This window comes from Stegodyphus dumicola, chromosome 7, assembly GCF_044657685.1.
Source record: "Stegodyphus dumicola isolate Sdum_Otavi_A_Nest chromosome 7, ASM4465768v1".
NCBI classification, from domain to species: domain Eukaryota; kingdom Metazoa; phylum Arthropoda; class Arachnida; order Araneae; family Eresidae; genus Stegodyphus; species Stegodyphus dumicola.
Window position 1 is genome coordinate 40,455,997 of NC_140774.1, and position 20,608 is coordinate 40,476,604.

General features: G+C 28.4%; 1 protein-coding gene across 1 annotated transcript in view; it reads right to left on the bottom strand.

Moving 5' to 3' along the window:
• Nucleotides 1-122: 122 nt before the first annotated feature.
• Nucleotides 123-20,608, bottom strand: part of LOC118197920 (progestin and adipoQ receptor family member 4-like) — a 58,011-nt gene continuing 37,525 nt past the window's right edge. The window contains exon 4 of the mRNA XM_085820112.1: nucleotides 123-20,152. Coding sequence (XP_085676238.1) covers nucleotides 19,937-20,152 — 216 coding nt within the window. The 3' untranslated portion in view covers nucleotides 123-19,936. The remainder of the gene's footprint in view (nucleotides 20,153-20,608) is intronic.

The window sequence follows — 20,608 nt, forward strand, 5'->3', positions numbered from 1 at the left end:
AAAAAAATTAATCATCTTTATCTAAATCTCACTTTAAAAATTTTGTAGTTTGAAAACATTCAAGGCCCACAAGAGCTTCTATAAGGAATTAAAAATGTTAAAAATATCTGAGCTAATGCATATTCAGTGCAAAGACTATTTTATAAAATTTTATTATACTAAAATATTTCAACAATAATATTTATAACAGAATTTAAATATATATAATGAAATCAGCACAGTTTCAACAACAGATTGGAGAAATTAAAAATATAAAATTTTCTTATAAATATGATTTAAAAATAATATTACAGCAAAATGACAACAGCCAAAATCACAATTCTAAACTACTTTTCTTTTAACGACAAAATTCCTTTCAGTAGTATTGTACCGCAGGTTGAAAAGGCAAAATTGATATAAATTTATGTAAGGTGGTACTAAACTATTTAAATAGAACTTTCAACATAATGCTAAACTATTAATACATCCTTCCATAAAAGTGCTTAGCAAGTAATTTTACTAACTAAAATGCTGAAAAATACTATAACTGAACAAATAGTCTGTTAACATTAAATAAATAGATATATTTCATACATTAAATTTAATAAATGTATATGCATTTAAAATATATAATAAATAAATTTCATTTCTTGTTCTCTGAGTTGTATACAATATTGCAAGCAACATAGGATAAGAAACATAAATATTAAAACAAATTAATTTTTTTTTTGTATAAGATATTGCAACTAATGTTACATGAAAACAACATTATATACTTAATAACAATTCATTATTATGCATTCAATTTTAATGCTCCCTTTTTTCCATTCTATTAAAACTGTATATAAAGATGCATTCTATTTTACATTTATTAGGATAGAAGTATATTAATATCTCAAACACTAAACTGTACTTTTAAGAGTAGGATAAAATGTTTTCTGTAGCTAAGCTGAGGAAAGAAAAGGAATGAAAAATAAAAGTTTCTTCTCAGGAAGCATGAGAAATATCATTATAAACTGTTATCTTAAGTATTCTTAAATTAATATTTTGAATAAGCATATCTCAGACACACAAATCAAGTACTTAGTTGGAGAAATGTCTCATAAGTGAAAATTCCATATAGTTAATTGTGTAAAAATGACAACTCTTAACACAAAAGCCAAATAAGTGGAAGAAGAAATTTCCAGTCTAAAATTATAAAAAGTCATTTTATTTGCCATCTGTACCAGATAGGAAAAGCTTAATGTAAAATTAATAGTGTATTATAAAAAAGAAATGTTGCACACTCTTAATATGAGATATGTAACGTTAAAAAAATTTTAATTAATATTATGCAGATTTTACATAAAGATTCTCTGTTTACTTTGTTTTTATATCAATATCCTTTACAGCAAGCTGCAGCTATAATATATTTTTTTTAAAAAAAAGGAATAATATTTTTTAAGCAAACAGAAGAAATATTAATTTAACAAAATATAAGCAATGTGAAATTTAACAGTTTGATTACAGTCTTGCTTTTTGTTACAAACTTATCAACCTGGTTAAAGAAATTATCTTAATATTTAGCTTAAAATTTCACACAATTTAGATTGATCTGTTACAGATGCTCTGCACAACTCAGTGCATGCCTGTTAGCAGATGCAGTTTAGAAATAAAAGTAGGTATATGTTCCATTTTAGTTCTCTCAATATTATTTTTTGGGCAATATCTTCAGCAGGAGGCACGGTCAATTAAAAAGCCACAGAAAGTTGTGTCCAACTATAATACATCATGGGAGTGAAGAGTTGTTTTTGAAGTTGAAAATGACAAGATGTACTGTTCCCTCTTACAGAGGCCCTACCTCTGTCCTTTTTCAATAATAAAAATTAATGAGGAGAGTAGTGTTTCTTAGAAATGCATTGATTGTTCAGCGGCACTGTCCTTTAGATTTTCTTACTTTTTGAGGGAGGGTTGAATTTTTTTTTTTTTTTTTAATTTCAAAAATATTCCGATTACATAAACTTTCTGCATAGTTTAATGCCAGATAGTCTGGCTTCTTACTGCATGTGTATCATTTATTATATTATAATGTGTAAAGTGATAAAATGATGAAATGCATGCGAATTTTAAAATTTAACAATTAGAATAAATGTTTCCGCTTCACTTTCTATACGCACATAAATATATTTATTAACTCTTACATTTTCTTTTCCTTTAAACTTTCTTTAAAATGCAAAATGCAGCAAACATGGTATCCAAATTACTAGGTATAAGAACTACAATGCTATAATATATAAAATGAAATGAATAATTTTATCACATAAGTGACAGATTTAAGGTTTAAATGCTTAACTATGCTATTTTTACATATTTGTAAAATTGAAATTTTTTATTATTAAATTACAGGAAATTAAAAATTTGAAATCAAGTTAGTGCTGACTGTATCTGTTTATATTTCAAACTGAAATGTATTCATATTTCAAATTAAAATGTGTCTCTGCAATTTTTAATCAAACAACATCTGTGTTTCTTTAGAAGTTATAAAATCTAAAGCCATAATGCAGCACAAATTTTGGTAAGGTTCTGGGATTCCCCCTCCCCCATTTATTTAATTCCACATAGACTCTCTCATGCTTTAATATTTCAGGTATAGTATATGCATGCAAACCTGCATTATCATTTCATATTTTCCATTCTTTATTACCAGCTGAAGGAAATATCCAAACACTTGCAGGTATATATGTTTATAAATAGTTTTTGTAGTAGTGAATAATCTGTTCTACAAGGCTTTTATATAGATTTAAACAGCAGTTCCTATTTTCTGGTTAAAACTTGAATGCATATTATGAGAAAAGTTTAATGAAAGGAAATGAAAAATCCACTAATATTAGCTCAGAAAAAAATTAATTTCAGATCTTTCAATTTAAATATCTCATTTGTAAATATGAATAAATTTAAATTTTAAATGATCAGATAAGAAACAGTGGGATGACAAGGAAGGACATTGCTTGATTTAAGATGTTACCAAAATTATTGCAGCAGATACAATTGATGTTGCTTTGATTAGGTATATACTTACATGCAGAAACACAAGCTTCAAAGATCAACAGTCTTCTTGTATTTTAAATTAATACAGACAGTTTCAAGGGGTTCCATATTTTGTGGGTGAAGGTCTAACATTGCAGCATTTAAACATACATACGAAGCTAACAAATGGTATCCAAGATAAGCTCTGCTCCTGTTTAACTTTCTTTGATGGACAGATACAGATGCTGTTTGCTCAAGTTTATACTAACTAAATTGAGAAGCAGCCTAAATATATAATTAAATTTTGCTTATAATAAAATTATTTCCTCCTTTTTTTATTTAAAAAACTTATGTTGATTTAAGCAGTCTTTTTGTGATCAACTCTGTTTCAGTATTTGTTTCCTAATATTAACACAAAAAAACAAAAATTATTCTTGCTTTATATATATGTTACCGGCAAAGTATGAAACACCAGCATTGTATACAATGCCAGATGATTTTAGGCAAAGTATGAAATATGAGAATTATTACATACTATCCCTAAGCATTGCATATAATAGGCAAAGTATGAAAAAAAGGTTATGATTTTTGCTATTATTTAATAGATGCTCTTTCCTCAAAAATATAAATGTTATTTTGAAAAATTAATGAAAGAGTGCCATTAAAAAACTGTTATTCGAAATATGAAAAAAAATTAAACGATCTTAATACAACATAATAAATTTGTATTTTTTACCTGGACGAGACTGGAAATCAGTAAGATCTACCTGACAACGGAAATTAAATTCAGAAGCAATCTTAAGTTTCACAACAATGCCCTTTTTAATACCCCCTCTTTTTTTTTCTGGTAGGGCTCACAAAGGTGGTCAGCATTACGTGTAACGTTTTTGTATTTGGCTGAAAGCTCTTTCGACATTCTGTCATATCGTCCGTGTCCAGTACTCGAATGTGTTTTCATGAAGTATGGGAAATAGCTCAACGTCCATGGCATAATCAAAGAACATCTATTCATACAATACATGTTCTTTGGCGTAATATTGTATAGTACTGACACTTTCTTTAAGAGGATAAATGAATGTACTTCTGTTTTCTACAAACATCCCATCCTAGCGATTCAGCAGCCAGTTGTCCCGTGGTTCCTTCTTAATAGTCATTTTGGCTTTTTTACATCACTGATTAACTTCTGATAAGTAGTTTGGTTCTTCGAAATGAATCTGAATATGAATTTCATACCTTGCCGGTTTGTCATTTGGCATTCTATAGAATGCTTAGGAAATGTGTAAAATAGAATCGTTTCGTACATTGCCAGCTAGTTTTAGGCATTATATACGCCTAGGCATTCTATAGAATGCCGGATTTCAAACTTTGCCGGTAACATATATATATAAAGTGAGAGTACTTTTTGGATATATATATATATATACATATATTACAAAATTTATAAGATAAACTTTAGTAAGCTCGCCAAAAAGTTACCAAAAACTGTGGCTCCAAGAAAACTCCAACATAAGCATATTTAGTTGCAATGAAAAAAATTCCTTAATTTTGCAGCAAAATGCGCAAAATTTTGACCTAAATTGGTCTTTTTTCAGTTAGTTCTTACAACCTTACTTATAATAAATACATATATTACAAAATATATATTGAATAAACTGAAATACATTGAAATCGGAAAAAAAAAAATTATAATACTTGCGCAATAGCTGCAAATTAAATAATAATAATTTATTTACTAAAGAAATATTGATTATATTATCTGCTAATATAAATTTAGTAGAAAGTATCAAAATGAGGTAACCCAGAAGTATTTCTTTAGTAAATAAATTATCGGGTTGGAGGGAAAGTTCTGTCCTATTTTAAATAGGCAGGTGATTTTTCTTGTAAAAAAAAAAAAAAAAAAAACATCTGGCTAGTGAGTCAATCGGATTTTTTTTTTTTTAGCTGCTGTATAATATAAAAGGTGCCCTTTTTTACCGTTCATCATTTACTTGTAATATTTAAAGGGAAAAACATGTCGGTAGATAAAGTGCATTTACGACACTGCATTTTATATGAATTCCAAAAAGGAAGCAACGCATCTGTTGCATGTAAAAATTTATGTGCGGTATTTGGAAAAGATATTGTAAATGTTCATACTTGTCAAAGATGGTTTAGCAAATTTCGTTCCAGGGACCTGAGCCTCAAAGAAAGTGTTTGATCTGGACGACCATCCAAGATCGATAATGATGTTTTGCGATCCATGTTGGAAAATAATCCACATTTAACAAGTCGAGAAATTGCAGAAGGGTTTGGCATTTATCATACAACTGTTGGAGATCACGTTAAATCTCTTGGGTTTGTGTTAAAGCAAAGTGTTTGGGTTCCACATGAATTAACGGAACAGAATTTGTCTGATCGTGTAAGAATATGTTCATCACATCTGATTAGACACAATGTGGAGCCGTTTTTGGACAGGCTGGTTACTGGAGATGAAAAGTGGATTCTTTACGAGAATATTAAAAGAAAAAAATCTTACTGCAAACCAGGAACATCATCAGCAACAGTTCCAAAACCAAGTATCCATTAACGAAAAGTACTGCTTTGTTTGTGGTGGGACAGGAAAGGTCCAGTGTATTACGAGTTGCTGAAACAGGGAAAAAACATCAACGCGGATCTGTACTGCAATCAGCTGGATAAATTGAATGCAGCTATCAAAGAAAAAAGGCCAGCATTAGCGTCCAGAAAAGGAATAGTGTTCCATCACGATAATGCTCGCCCGCATACTGCAGTGGTGACACTACAAAAACTGAATGCGTTAGGATGGGAAATACTTAGTCACCCCCCATATTCACCTGACATCGAACCTTCTGATTATTAACTGTTCAGATCTCTGCAAAATTATCTAACAGGAAAAAAATTCAAGTCTTCTGAAAGTGTTTCTAAGGCAGTTGCTGACTATTTTAACTCCATGGATGAGAACTTCTACAAAACAGGAATTTACAGGTTACCTGGAAGATGGCAACAGGTTGTAACAAATAACGGAGCATATATAATTGAATAATATTAAACACATATTTTTATAAATGAATTCAAATATTTTCTTTAAAATACGACAGAACTTTCCCTCCAACCCAATACAAACTATATATATATATTGATATTTAGTATTATTTGCTGCAATATATTTATGAATCATGAAACTTGATTACATGAGGAGGGATGGAGCAAAGGATTTAAATTTCTATTTTATTTCATACACAAAAATGTAGCAATGTGTATTCATAGCCAAGGAAGGCTATGAATAGTCATTGCTACATTATGCTGAAAGGTGTATTCATGAACTATTATCAAGGACTGGTAATAGTTAATTTTTTAACAGCTCATAAATTTAAAAGCTCTTTATCAATGTTTGCAATAATTTAATTTTCTAGGTAAAGTTCTTTAATCTTTCTTTTTTATTTATTTATTTTAATTTCATAAGTTAAAAAAAATTAAAACATTAGTACAAAATATTAATCTTGAAACTGTCAAACTGATTCATTATTTAAGTTATATAATTTAAATGATATTGCATTTTATTTACTCTTTATATATCATCATTTCACTAAATTTTCCAAGTGCAACTATAATTCATTTATAAAATGCTATTGAAAAGTGGATGCAGAAAAATGTTGGAACTGCTATTTTTATGCTGGCTTACAGATAAACATAGTTTCCAGAGCCTCTGTTATAGCTTCCAAGCTATACAGTACATTGATATATATTATACAGAAGAATGAAGAAAGATGGTTTTAGTATATGTAAATTGAAGTAACAGACTAATAAAAGCAATTTTGCATCCAATTTGTGTGAGCTGTCTCGGCTTAGCTGCCTTAATCTTTAGCAGTCATGCCAGAATGTCACTCAGAAGATTTTAAAATTTGTGTTTTTAAAACATACGTGAACATGTATTGCTCAGGCACCAGCTATAATTACACTTTTTTACAATGCTTGCTAATACACAAACAAAACAATTTTTACAATGCTTTTTCACAAACTTGCTAAATCAAGAACCATTTAGATTTTTATTTCCAAAACAATATTCATTTTAATTATCTTCAATGTATATAGGTAGCGTATTCGGAAACTAAGTACCGTTTCATTCTAGCGCCGTTGCAGTGCTGTGGTAGGCGTCCCGCGCATGCGCACTAGTCTTTCTTGTTCACTGACTTTCAATTGTCGCCATTTTGGTTGCTCTATGTTGTGTTTTCAGTTTGCTGTGCACATTCAAAATGTTTAAGACAATTAGTTCTCCCGCTGACTGTGAGATTCGTGGCGTGATTAAATTTTTGAACGCGAGGAATGTTAAACCGGTCGAAATTTATCGTCAAGTGACAGAAGTTTACGGTGAATACGGAATAAGTGATGGAATGGTGAGAAAGTGGGTAAGAATGTTTAATGCAGGTCGAACAAATGTCCGCGCCGGGCCTCGGAGTGGTCGGCCTTCTTCTGTTGTCACCGATGATTTGGTAAGGAAAGTTGAAGCAATTCATGAGAACAGACGCTTCACAATGACAACTCTTTCAGAGGCATTTCCACAAATTTCACGTACTGTTTTGTTTGAAATTGTGTCTGACCGCTTGAATTATCGCAAACTGTGTTCCCGATGGGTTCCAAAAATGCTCACTGATGTTCACAAAACAAAGCGACTTGGTAGTGCCCCGACATTTCTCACGCCGTACAGTGATGAGGGAGAAAACTTTTTAAACCAAATTGTGACAGGTGATGAAACTCGGGTGTGTCATTTCACACCAGAATCGAAACAACAATCGATGGAGTGGAGACACACTCATTCTCTGAAAAAACAAAAGTTCAAAGTGACAATGTCATCACAAAAAATCATGTGCACTGTCTTCTGGGATAGGAAAGGCGTTTTGCTTACTGAATTTCTTCCCAGAGGTGAAACCATTAATGCGGCATGATATTGTGAGACTTTAACAAAACTAAGGCGTGCCATTCAAAACAAACAAAGGGGAATGCTCAGTAAAGGAATTGTGTTGCTCCATGACAATGCTCGGCCCCATACTGCTGGTGTCACTCAATCGTTAATTCGACAGTTTCATTGGGAGCAGTTCGATCACCCGCTGTACAGCCCGGACTTGACGTCGTCCGACTATCACTTGTTCCTGCACATGAAGCATGAGCTTGGTGGCAAGCGCTTTGGATCTGACGATGACACGAAAAATGCTGCGGAGTTGTGGTTATCGAAACTGGCGGGAAGTTTCTTTGACGATGCTATACAAAAACTGGTCACACGCTATGACAAGTGTTTGATCATTGGCGGAAACTATGTTGAAAAATAGTTTAAGACATGTATTTTCAAGTAAAAATAAAACTGGATTCGAAAAAATTGTTTTACTATTTTTTTTTTCAAAACGGTACTTAGTTTCCGAATACGCCTCGTATATTCTCGCAATAAGATGAGCATTAATAGCTTGATGCAAAAACTTTCTGCATGAGATCATTTACATTATAATATACATTGATTCATACAATTCTAATTTCAGATAAGTAATGTAAAGTTCATACATATGTAAAAATTTTGGATTTTTAAGAGCGTTTTATAAATTTGAAGAACTCTTAAAAAACAAGTTGGAGAAAAATCAGGACTCATGAAACCATCTTTGTATCATTTAATGTACCATCACTTTGTTTTAGTATTGAAATTCTCATATTTTTCTAATTATGCTACTAAATTAATTTAAAAACTGTAAAATGCTTACATAAAAATACCCTTAAGAAAGGTTATGAAAAAAACTTTAAAAAAAAATCTTTTTCTTTCTATTTTATACCTTGGAAAAAACTTTGCTTCAAAAATCTGTACATGAAATATTAACATCCAATTAATTTGCCATGCCTTTTTGGTTAATATATACCTAATATTTCAATATGATTCTGTATATTATCATCAGATACTTTTCTACAGTACACTTTCACATCAGTATTTTAAACATCAGACATAATCACAAAATGATGTGCTTATGCTAAATTGTATGCAAAAAATAGATAATTATGAAATATGGTGGATGTGTTTAAAAGATGACAGTAACTATGTAAACAACTGAGTAATTTACCATATGTACTATGAAATCATTGCAACGGTGTAACAATAGCATTAATCATTTCTAATCAAATCTCCATATTCAAGATACTATTTGAAAAACTATAGGTTTCTCATATCCTGCTCTAAAGACATTAAGAATTCATCCTGCCTCTCAGTTACAAAAAGTAGGAAAAAAAAAAGATATGGCTAATATGATGTATCCAGGTGTCTCTCTATTTTTAAGCCATAACCCATCATAACCATAAAATTGACTGTTCGACTACAGCAAAGCACAAGAACACTATCTGCCTAAGGGAAAGGATGTCTTCATAGAAGACTTAATAAGGTAACTTGTTCGTATGCACGTTACACATGAGGAAAAACATGAAAACCTCATACAACCAGCCTGTTTAGGGAAAGCAAACTAAGGTTGAACTACCAGTGTTTAGCGACTTTACCACTCAGGCCGTGGAGGGTTTGCTGTTCTGATTACAAAGGGTTAGCAATTTATTTTAATTTTTAAGATCATTTGGAAATATGAAAAACTGTTCAACTGACATGAAAGATAAATTGTTCAACTAAAAAAATTAGTTTTACACTTCACTTAGGAAACTGCTATTAAGTGGCTGATGCAACTAATCAAGTCTTCTGTATGGGTCTCAAGGCATACCCATTATGTCTTGACGTTCACTTCTCTTTCAACATGTAGAAATTAATTCTTACTAAATATACAATCATATTAAATACCTTTATAATATTAGTTCACAAATCTTTATTTATGAAATACCGTGGAATATTAAAGCAAAGGATAAATATATGGATTAGACTGTTTTAAAAGCTATAATCTCAAATCTTAATATAATGCAAAGCATACGGAACTTAAACAGCTGAGCCTCAATCAGTACAATATACAAATAGAATAATATTATTTCTTTACTTTATAGCCTCAAGAAAGACGAAATTACACTTTGCACATTCAGATCTGAAATCAAGATATACAATTTATACCAGCGATTAGGTGCTTCCATAATAAAATAGCCACCATTTCTGGCTTTAGGAGTGCCCAATGCTGAAATAAGGCAAGTGCCTCCCACTGAATTTTTTTTTTTTTAAATTATACACTTCATTTTCAATACTAATAAATATAAACAACATAAATGCATTCCATTTGATCGAAAGAACACAGAGTTTTAGATATTTGCATATTTACCCTCGTGCATATACAGTACCTCTCCTGGTAAGCAAAGGGGAAAAGTAGTGCAAGTTTTAATAACTCAGATTACATTTTTTAATTTTGTATAGAAATTTTACATGGTGCAAACTTTTACTGCATATTTGTATTACATAATTTAAGGTGCCTGGTTTAATACCTGTGTATTAAACCAAGAAATTTAATGAAACCATTAAGAACAGTTTTAAAAACAAAATCAGCAATGCAAATGTTTGAGCAATTTTTTTAAATGCAAGGTTTCGATTTATTTTACAAACTAATATTTAATTTGATGTGCTTACACTTAGCTTATATTTTGAACTATTTCACAGTTGCTTACTTTTCTAGCAACAATTATAAGACATTTGAAAATGATAAGAAATGATTACAATATGCTTTAATTACAAGCAAAAAATAAAACACAACAAAATTTAAATGTCATAGTAAGTAAGAAGTATTGTCTCCTTATAAACTCATACAAGAAATTTCTTCTTACAGGACTGGTCCCATTATGAAATGACTCAAAATTTACAAAATGTTGAATATGCAACAGATCTGAGGCATAAGAAATATCTATTCTGTTATTCCATTGCCTCAAAATATTTAATAAAACACAATATGGGAATAAAAAAATTACATAACATTAATAGTTTAAAAATATACAGATTGCACAAAAAAAAAAAAAAAAAAAAAAAAAAAAAACCAGTCTCTTCAAATGCATTTCATTATATAAAATCCCAAAATCTAATAATGAAACAAATCATAATAAATATAAAGAAATGGGAAATTAAATAAGGATACATTTTTAAAGTAATTTCTAAAATCTAGAAGAGTGCTTTCTTTTCCACAATAAAACTATGACCTATTTGAAAGACATCAAATGTAACTAACTAAAACTTTATCCTTTTAAATTGTTACCATGAGCAATATTTCTATAATAAATGGCTAAAGTGTTAAAAAGAGATTTCAAAATTATTCATGCATTTCTTATATTATTATGCACTTATATTTTAAAGATGCATTAAATGAAAAAAATAGTAATAATTCACTAATAAAGATAAATGGAAATTAGTATAAAGGGAAGGATACATAAAAGTATGCATTTCTAGCATCTTTTAATAATAAATGTATCTCATATAATTATTTTGGTTTGGAATATTTAAGTCTAATATTACATAATTATTATTAAGAAAGTGCCTATTTGAAATGACTACAGATAATATTAAATATGGAAGCATTTTAGCTAAGTAATACACCTCTATTTAAATGCACCAATACTATGTTAGCTTTGTAAAATCACAGACTGAACTATCAATATTTCAGAATACTTCAGAAAAAGGAACCTATTGTTTTTTGCAATAATTTTAATGATCACAGTTTGCATTGTTAAATCTTTTTAAAGTTTCATACATAAACTAAATATAATTTTGATTCTTATCACTTTATGAAGTAAAGCAAAAATTTTTACCACTATCCAGATATATGTGTATGTATCCATACAGCTCTTGGTGCAGATCACTAAAATGCTTTTACAATGGAAACGGACATCATATTTTTGTTTCTTGGTTTAATTAAAAACTCAAAGAGGGTAATATTATTATTTTAGTTATAGTTACAGACCAGTACTAGAACAGTGACCAAACAAAATAATATTCATTTACTAATGTGTTTTACAGAGTTGAAAATTATAAGAAAATATTGTCGCAATTTCAGGGACTTTTATCAATTCTTTTGCGTACTTTTTATCAATCTTTTTGTTACTTTTTATCAATTCTTTTGTTCTGAAAATCTATTTTTGTAGTGCAGTAAATGAATTTATATTGCATTTGTATACATCATTACACAGAATGTAGCAATAGGACTTGAGAAATTTTTAATGAGAAATAGCCAGACTGTTCATTCAAAAAGTTAGACATTTACAAATGTATCAAAATATGATCCCTATACAAGAAGATATGTCACAGGCATACTTATAAAATACATGGAACTATGTTTTGTATTTTATTATTGTTTCTTTTTACTGAATTCTTAATTTTCTACAAAATCTATTATTTTAAGACAGAATTAACTTAATCACATGAATAAAAAAATTCAGATTTTGATAAAAGCTATACTTTTATCTCAATACAAGTAATTCTATCGATATAACTAGAAAACTTGTATAAGATCTTGAGAAAAAAATAAATGTTATAATCTAATTTTATGAATTTAATTAGATGCATATAGTTTGACTTTAAAATGACTAATAATTATTAAAATGTATGAATAAATATGAATTAATAATATGAAAAAATATTAAATTAAAATCAACTACTTTTACAGAACATCAGAAAAACATACACATATAACAACGACAATTAGAAAAGTTTATATTTGAATATTATTGCCATTTAATACATTAATGAGATGAACATCAATCCATGATGGGGACTTTATTTTGGAAAAAAAAAAAAAAAAAAAGCTTACATAATTAAACAGCTAGTGTGTACACTACTGCTTTCTTATACTACGACTGACATGTATCAGTAGCAAATTATCTTGGCACTTAATTCTAGAAATGGTCTTTGACATTTTAAAATTAAAACCTCAATTTACTCCTTTAAGTCTCTGACAATTGCAGACTGAAATTTACGTATTAAATGAGCATGATCTGATTCACTTAGAAAATATCATCATTTAAAACTACATCTCACAAAAACTTTCTTTACAGATAAAATATTAATGTTTTTTAGAGCAAAAAACAATGAAAACGCAATTTAGGTTTTAGCTATACAGTCATGCCCCTATATCCATGATTTACAATAAAAGAGCCGAAAGTAAATATACCATCTTTGTCAAGTGACAATAGGTCATACGTAAAGAAGTGAAGCATAGTGCCTATCTTTCCATATCAGTTCATGCACCTGCAAGTTTATTTCTTACAATATAATTAACCCAGTGAAATGGAAATCATTATTGCTTATGAGTGTTTTTGAGTTACAGGAGACTCTTCAGCTATTTGCATTTCTTAACTGATGCTACATTTTGATATACTGGTTGCGGATCACAGATATTAGTAGTCAGAAAATATACTTCCATTTTTAACCTTTTACAATAAAAGAATTTTTCTTTCACAATTTTAAATTCAGTTACATTCTGTTTTTAATGTGCTCGCAATTCTCACTATTGCTACATACTCATAGAGATTCATTTATCTAAATAATAGTTCCAAAGAATAAGAGTATTAATATAAGCTAGCACCTGGAAATTGCAAGCATAGATATAAAGCCATGAAAATGAATGATTTTTGTTCCTACAGTCCCTTGAAATAGTACATTATTGGGTACAATATAGAAAATGTATTTTTTTCATTTTTCACTTTCTTCCATGGCTTAGGCTTTAATGTTAGATTCCCTTAGTTTCATATATATTACACGAAAAAGAGTACATTATTAGTACAATACATTTTGCATTATTTTATTTAACAATATAATGCATAATATATATGTGCAGTGCAATTTATTTAACACTGAAAGCCTTGCTTTGCATAGTTTATCAATTAAACTTAACTGTATTTATATAGAGAGAAATATCTTATTTTAAACAGCATTCACTATTAGTCATGCTTTTAGACATCTTTAGTAAATCTTGAATTATATTACACACAGATATGGGGCACTACTGTATTTAAATTAAAGGTAACTAGAAAATTATAACTTATTATGATGTTATCCTTTCTTTTACTGAAATATTGGGATCGAACAATATACTAAATGTTTTTTAATGACTCTGAAAGAAAAGAATATTTTGCATATACATATATATTAAAAAATATTTAAAAAAAACCTATTTTGCATTCATCTATTGTGCACATATTAGTTTTTAACATTTTCTTTCAGGAATTCATGTTTCTAATGACCGTTGATTAGAAAACACAGCACTGCACATTTTTTGAAAAAATTTTAAAGACCATTCATAAATAAGTTAATAAGAGTTCAGGTAATAAAATAAGTTAATTTTAATCTTTTTAAATGCACATTCACAGCCAATTTTTTTTCACTTTCATAACATATATATTTGGCATTACATAATATTTAAAAACTCATCTTAAATATTAATTTCCATTTGGTTTACATTTAAACTGAGTACTTATAAGTTTTCAAGTATGTTATATCTCTGTATAATAGTCTACACATAATTTTAAATACCTCTGCTGCAAGAATAAACAACATTTTTATCAGTTGTGATGGCAAATTTGCTTAAAATTTAACTTTAAAATAAAATTAGAAACAAAAACAAAAATATAAAAACTTATGCATACTTGCATATGAATATTTATGTTTAAAACATTGAAAAGAAATTAGTTTCTCTTACAGAAAAATGCTTTAAAAATTTTACCATTGATTCAATATGTGAGTATTTCCATTAATAATGCTTATCAATGCTAGTTTTTTTCTTTTTTTTCTAATAACTATAAACATGCATATTTAAATCTTTCAATAGTAAATTTAAAGAGCAAGTACAGTTTCTGTGTGCTTCAAATTTCAAGTGTGTAATAACTAGGTTATTATTAAAAATAATAAATCTAATTGAATTATTTTGCATACTATACACATTGCTCTATGCATGAAGATTTTATGCTTTAGTTTCATACACTAATCATACACTGTGATCTAGGTTTCCAAAATCTATTTTTTTAATCCAACTTTCTTTAGCAATAGCTTTAAAAGAAATTCAAGCCTAAATAAACCATTTTAGATGAATATTTATTTCTCTTAGTTAAAAGGAATTTTAATAAGAAATTATATATAATCATACAAAATTTATTTGAATGATATTTATATATTCCCCCACTCTTTTCATTCTGTTGTATATTACTCACATCCCCACATCTTAAATTGTAAACTGACCTTTCAAAGTAGTGAAATCAAAGTTTAGATAAACTGAGTTATTTTATATGTTCTATTAAAATTTTTAAAGTTGAACACTTGATTTCTTTATAACAAGTATAACCATCTAAAATTCCATCAATAATTTTTAATGATCTATATCAATTTTTTTTTATCTAATACCAGACATCAAAGAATTATAGAGTTGGGACACTTTTCGATCAGCATCTGAAATTGTATTTAGATCAAGGTTAAACTTAAAGAACTTGGAAAGGAACAAAGTATGTATTGACATGCAATATATTTCTGAGGAAAATATTCATCACAAAAAGTCTTTAAAGAACTTCAAAATTTGTATTTGTTCAGTTTTATACAATATTTTATTATTTTGATACTATAAGAAGAGAGTTCATTAATAAATAATTACATTATTGGTTTAATTTAGTGGTTAATTCATTTTAGATATTAAAACAACCCTACAAAACTTTTAAAAATGTTTTGGTATGAAACTGAATTTTAATTTTTGGAGCTTTTTATGGATAAACTGTATTAATAATTGTGTGTGCAATTTTATTTTTTAAGCCTTTTGATACTAAAGTGAAGCCTGAAAGTCATGACTCTGTATATGGATTGCTTATGTCTTCCTTCCAACCAATTTACAAGCATTTACACAGCATGTTAAAAGGCTGAGAAAAAACGAAACTAGATGGATTGTTATTTCGAATATTTTTGTAAAATTATAAAGTAAAAAAAGTTCCAAAATAGATGTTCCATTTAAAAAAATTAATTTGTTATTACAACTACCTCCACTGTTTCACAGAGATAAATATAAAATGATAAAAAAGCCAATCTGTGCCAAATCCAAGTTTTATACTAAGTGAATGAAATTGCAATAAATATCTAAATGTAGTACAACACTTTTCTAAAAAATGCTTAGATTGAAGATATATATGTTACAAAGAGTAAACCAGCTGTCTGAACTTTTCTAGAGTTCTTAGGTTAGCTTTGTCCCCACATACAAGTGTTACTCTGAGAAGCTGATGCTTTGATGCAAATAAAATATTATATTTTGATATGAACAGAAAAATGGCCATGTACACTACTCACAGAAATATGAAAGAACTCAATCTGTCAACCAAATTTTTGCTCTTGTTCTCAAACCAGGTTAAGTTCTAGCCTGTTTTTGCCTTAACCATTGCATTAAATAAAAGTGCAAAGCATGTACTGTTAAAAAGGGAGAATACCATATTTTCTAGAATAGTGATTTTGACAAAGAATTATGCAATGCAAAAGTATCTATTAGTATTTTTTTTAGACAGAAGAACTTTCTAAACAAATCAATATTATATCCATTTACTTGGTCCAGTAATTTAAAATGGTAATTTTTTTAATTAAAAAATTGAAATTTTTTTTTAAAAAATACTGTTGCAATAGCTTTAAATATGCAGAATAAGAACTTGGCTTACCTAGCATATACATTTATAGACACAAGAAGATAAACTTTCATGTAAATAATAAACAATATTAAAAACTTCAAACACTTTATAATTTGTTATAAAATTGTCTGCAGTTGAAACATAAAGAAATGTAATTTAAAATCTTAGTTTATATTTAAGCCATAAATCCTTTTTCAATAGTGAAAAACAAGCAATAATAAATAAAAGAAAAAATACTGAAAATTAAGTAATAAAATTATACAATTATACATTTTAAAATGTAATAAGTGTTTATTAAATATTTTTCATCACTATCATCAGCAATATAAGAAAAGGCCAAGTTTCGGAGAACAGTCCAGCAACATGAAGCTTACTATTTCAAAAAAGATTTTTTCATTATATTTTTATATCATACACTTTTTATGCATATACTCTAAAAATAAAATGAACTTTTCAGAGTAACATTACAAATAAAATACACATAACAGAAATAAAAGTTACAACTTACGATTTGTCAGACATTATACGAATTGTAAAAAGTTAAATAAAATCTCACAGTACATTAAAAATAAATCTCTAAAACACAATATGTGCTTAGTGTATATGGAAGGAATTGATTTATACTGTGGGCTAGTGACTGTTGAATGTCTCATAAATATAATGAAAAAGTATATATATAGACATATTGATATATATGTATATAGATACTCTTGTGCAATGATAGTATGGCAGAGTTTCAAATTAACAAGTTGCATCTTTAGTTAGAGCTTTCAAATAAACAATACTGCTTTGCAAATTTATCTTGCAAATAAAAAAATCTGTTGAACTATAAATTTGAATTAGAATGCCTTAAATTTGGATTAAGAATAATACATATGTTCACCTTTCTTGACAATTACAGTAATCCATAAATCTTACACAGCAAAATTCTGCCTTTCAAAATTCTATCAAATTTTTTGGATGTATTGAATGAATGAAAATTTAAGGAACTGAATCAGATTTTAAATTCTAATTTAAAATAGAATCATAGCTTTTGCAAGAGAAATTTATAAAACAGAGAATAAAAACACTTTATAAATAGGTAAGACCTAAAGTAGCTAGTAGAAAGCCCTAATAAGTTTCAGAATAAATAGTCCAAACAAGATCAAATGGAATGCCGCCAAATAGAAAAGTGGTCAATGACTTCTGCTGTTCTGAAGGGCCCGGGTTTGAATCCTGGTGAAGGCATGGTTGTAAATTGTCTGTCCATTCACAGAAAGCGATGGCGGCCCACCCATTAAGTGCCTCCATAATAAACTGACTACCGCTTCCGGTCTTAGCACTGGCAAAGCTGCCCGGAAGGGAAAGTGATTACCGACTCGGACTGCCAAACTGAAGGGCACAGTTTGAATCCCAGAGAAGGCATGGATGTAAACTGCCTGCCCTTTCACAGGAGGCAATGGTTGCCCACTTGTTAGGTGCCTCCATAATAAAGTGACCATCAATTAAAGCCTTATTATGCGGCCAATGCCTTTAACAGCTAGTGCCCGCCATTGAAAAAAAAAAATCAAATGGAATTTAAATAAGACTTTAACATTACAAAATGCATTAAAAATTGGTCATGAAAGTGTGCTCAAAATATGTATTTATATCTATATACATTTCTTTAAAAGCATGTGTTTGTGAGTGCATACAAATATAAAAATAAGCCTAATTATGCCTTTCTAAGAATTGATTAAAATAAGAGGTTAAGCAAGGTTGCTGAGTGACTTCGAAAGAGAATTTAAAGCAATTCCATTAATATTCATGGCATATATCTTTTTCTAACATAATTTTTAAATACTTTTTAATACAGAAATAATCTGCACGAAATTAAATAAAATATTTATAACTTTAAAAGTGTCACAGATTCAATTTTCCCCATCAGTTTCACAAAAATGCAACTAATTCTTTTTACTATATCATTTGAACACTATTCTTTTACTGTAATGTAAGGAGGAAAATCCTCAAAAGTCCTTAATGTTAGCTGATTTGCAATTCTTAACTTATCTCTAATTATCAAATTATAACATTTTGTTTAAAACAGCAAAATATAAGACAATTTTATTGTTCAACATTAAGGAATTCCAAGAACAACATTAAGGAACATTTGAAAGAAAAGAAGTACATTTAGTTCTTTACAAATGCACATGCTCACATCAAGATTACTTAAAACTATATTGCATCAGAAAGGGAAAATCCAAAAGAATTCAGATTATATAATCGTCTATCAAGTGAGTAAATTCTGGAAGCTAAATGATTTTCCCAAAAGAAAAAGGAAAACAGAAAAAGTGCAAATTAAAATAGCATGATAGGCTGAGTTCTCAACCGGAAGACAGACATTAAAAGGGCGGAAAGAAATGGGCTAAAAAACATAGATAAGTAACTTATATAAATGGAACAATAAGTACAATAAGTCATTATCAAGTTGACTGTCAAAGATATTTATCTGTGCAAATAATAGAAACTTAGTAAAAAGATTTAAGACTCCACAAAGGCCACATTTCATTTAATTTCAAATATGGTTATTTATTCTCTATGCAAATCTTTTTCACCACAGATCCCATAAAAAAGAAAATAACCTTATTATTTAGAGTTAATTTAAGATTACCTTTTATTATTATTTTAAGAGTTATTTTTTATTATTATTTCAAAAGTTGTTTTTTAATGTCAGAAGATAATTTAAACATACAACCTTCAGATTATTTTTAAATCAATAAGCACTTATACTAAACTTCCACCAAATTAATAAATTTCTACTTTAATGGTATTTAACAAGATATTTAATCTTTTGTATTATGATAATTTTTGCACATGAAACAAAGAAATTTCACGTAGCGACTCAATATCACCCAAAGTTTATAACTTCTTGTATTTAAAAAATTTTATTTGTTTTAAGATATTATGTAGGTAACAGTATAAATATATAAACTTTCAAAATTTTTCTGCATACAATAAATCATTAAGTATTTGTTACATAAACAACGTTATAGTATCCATTTTATTCAATATTTTTTTATCAATTCAGATTAAACAGTACTGAAAAATAAGAAAGCTTTCCACACTTCTTTTATAGTATTTTTCTTTCTAGGATAAATCATTGAGTATTTTAACTATTTAACATAGCATGCCAGATTTCAGCAGTTATGTTGCACTTTACAATTATGGGAGAAAACAAAGATATTTTAAATGTACTTCTATGTTTCAATAGTTCAATTGCATTCAATATTTATACGAAGGAAATAATTATTTTCCATTCATACCTCAGTGACAGGTGGACATAGAGGATTTAAAGTAACAAATTTAAAAAAAGCTCTAAAGTAATTATGTCAACTTGAAACTCTGCTGTAAGGCATGTTTATTTAGAGCACTGGTTTTCAGAAACCCACTGGAAATCTTTCTCCATAGCCCAATGCATATGCAAGCCACCTAGAACAACCAACACATGCATTATATTGTGGCTATTAAATGCATAGTCAAATTTCCCAGGCAACCACCTCTCAGGAATGAGTGAAGCGCTTACAACAGCTCCAACCAGTGACCAGAAGTCTTGCATAAAAACATGATATAAGGCCTGAAAGAAAAATATCTAAATTAAAAATACTGAATGCTCAATAATGTTTTAGTTTCAGAATAAAATAAAATTTTATTGATACTTTTGTAATTGCATTTTAACACATCTATTCAACATAAAATTATAGAAAACTTCAATTTTATATATCAAACTGTCAGAAATAATAATTTTATGAACAACATTGTGTACAACATTTTTCATATTTGTTTCAAATAACTTCTTTCTATTTTTTTCAATAAATCTTTAAAAATATCAATACCTTAAATTTTGCTAATATGTAAATAAAAATTATAAATGTCTTGAATGAAGTCATTCCCCGAAAAAGAAAACTTATGATATATTTACTTCACAAACAATATTTATTGATACTTTTGTAATTGCATTTTAACACAGCTATTCAACATAAAATTATAGAAAACTTCAATTTTATATATCAAACTGTCAGAAATAATAATT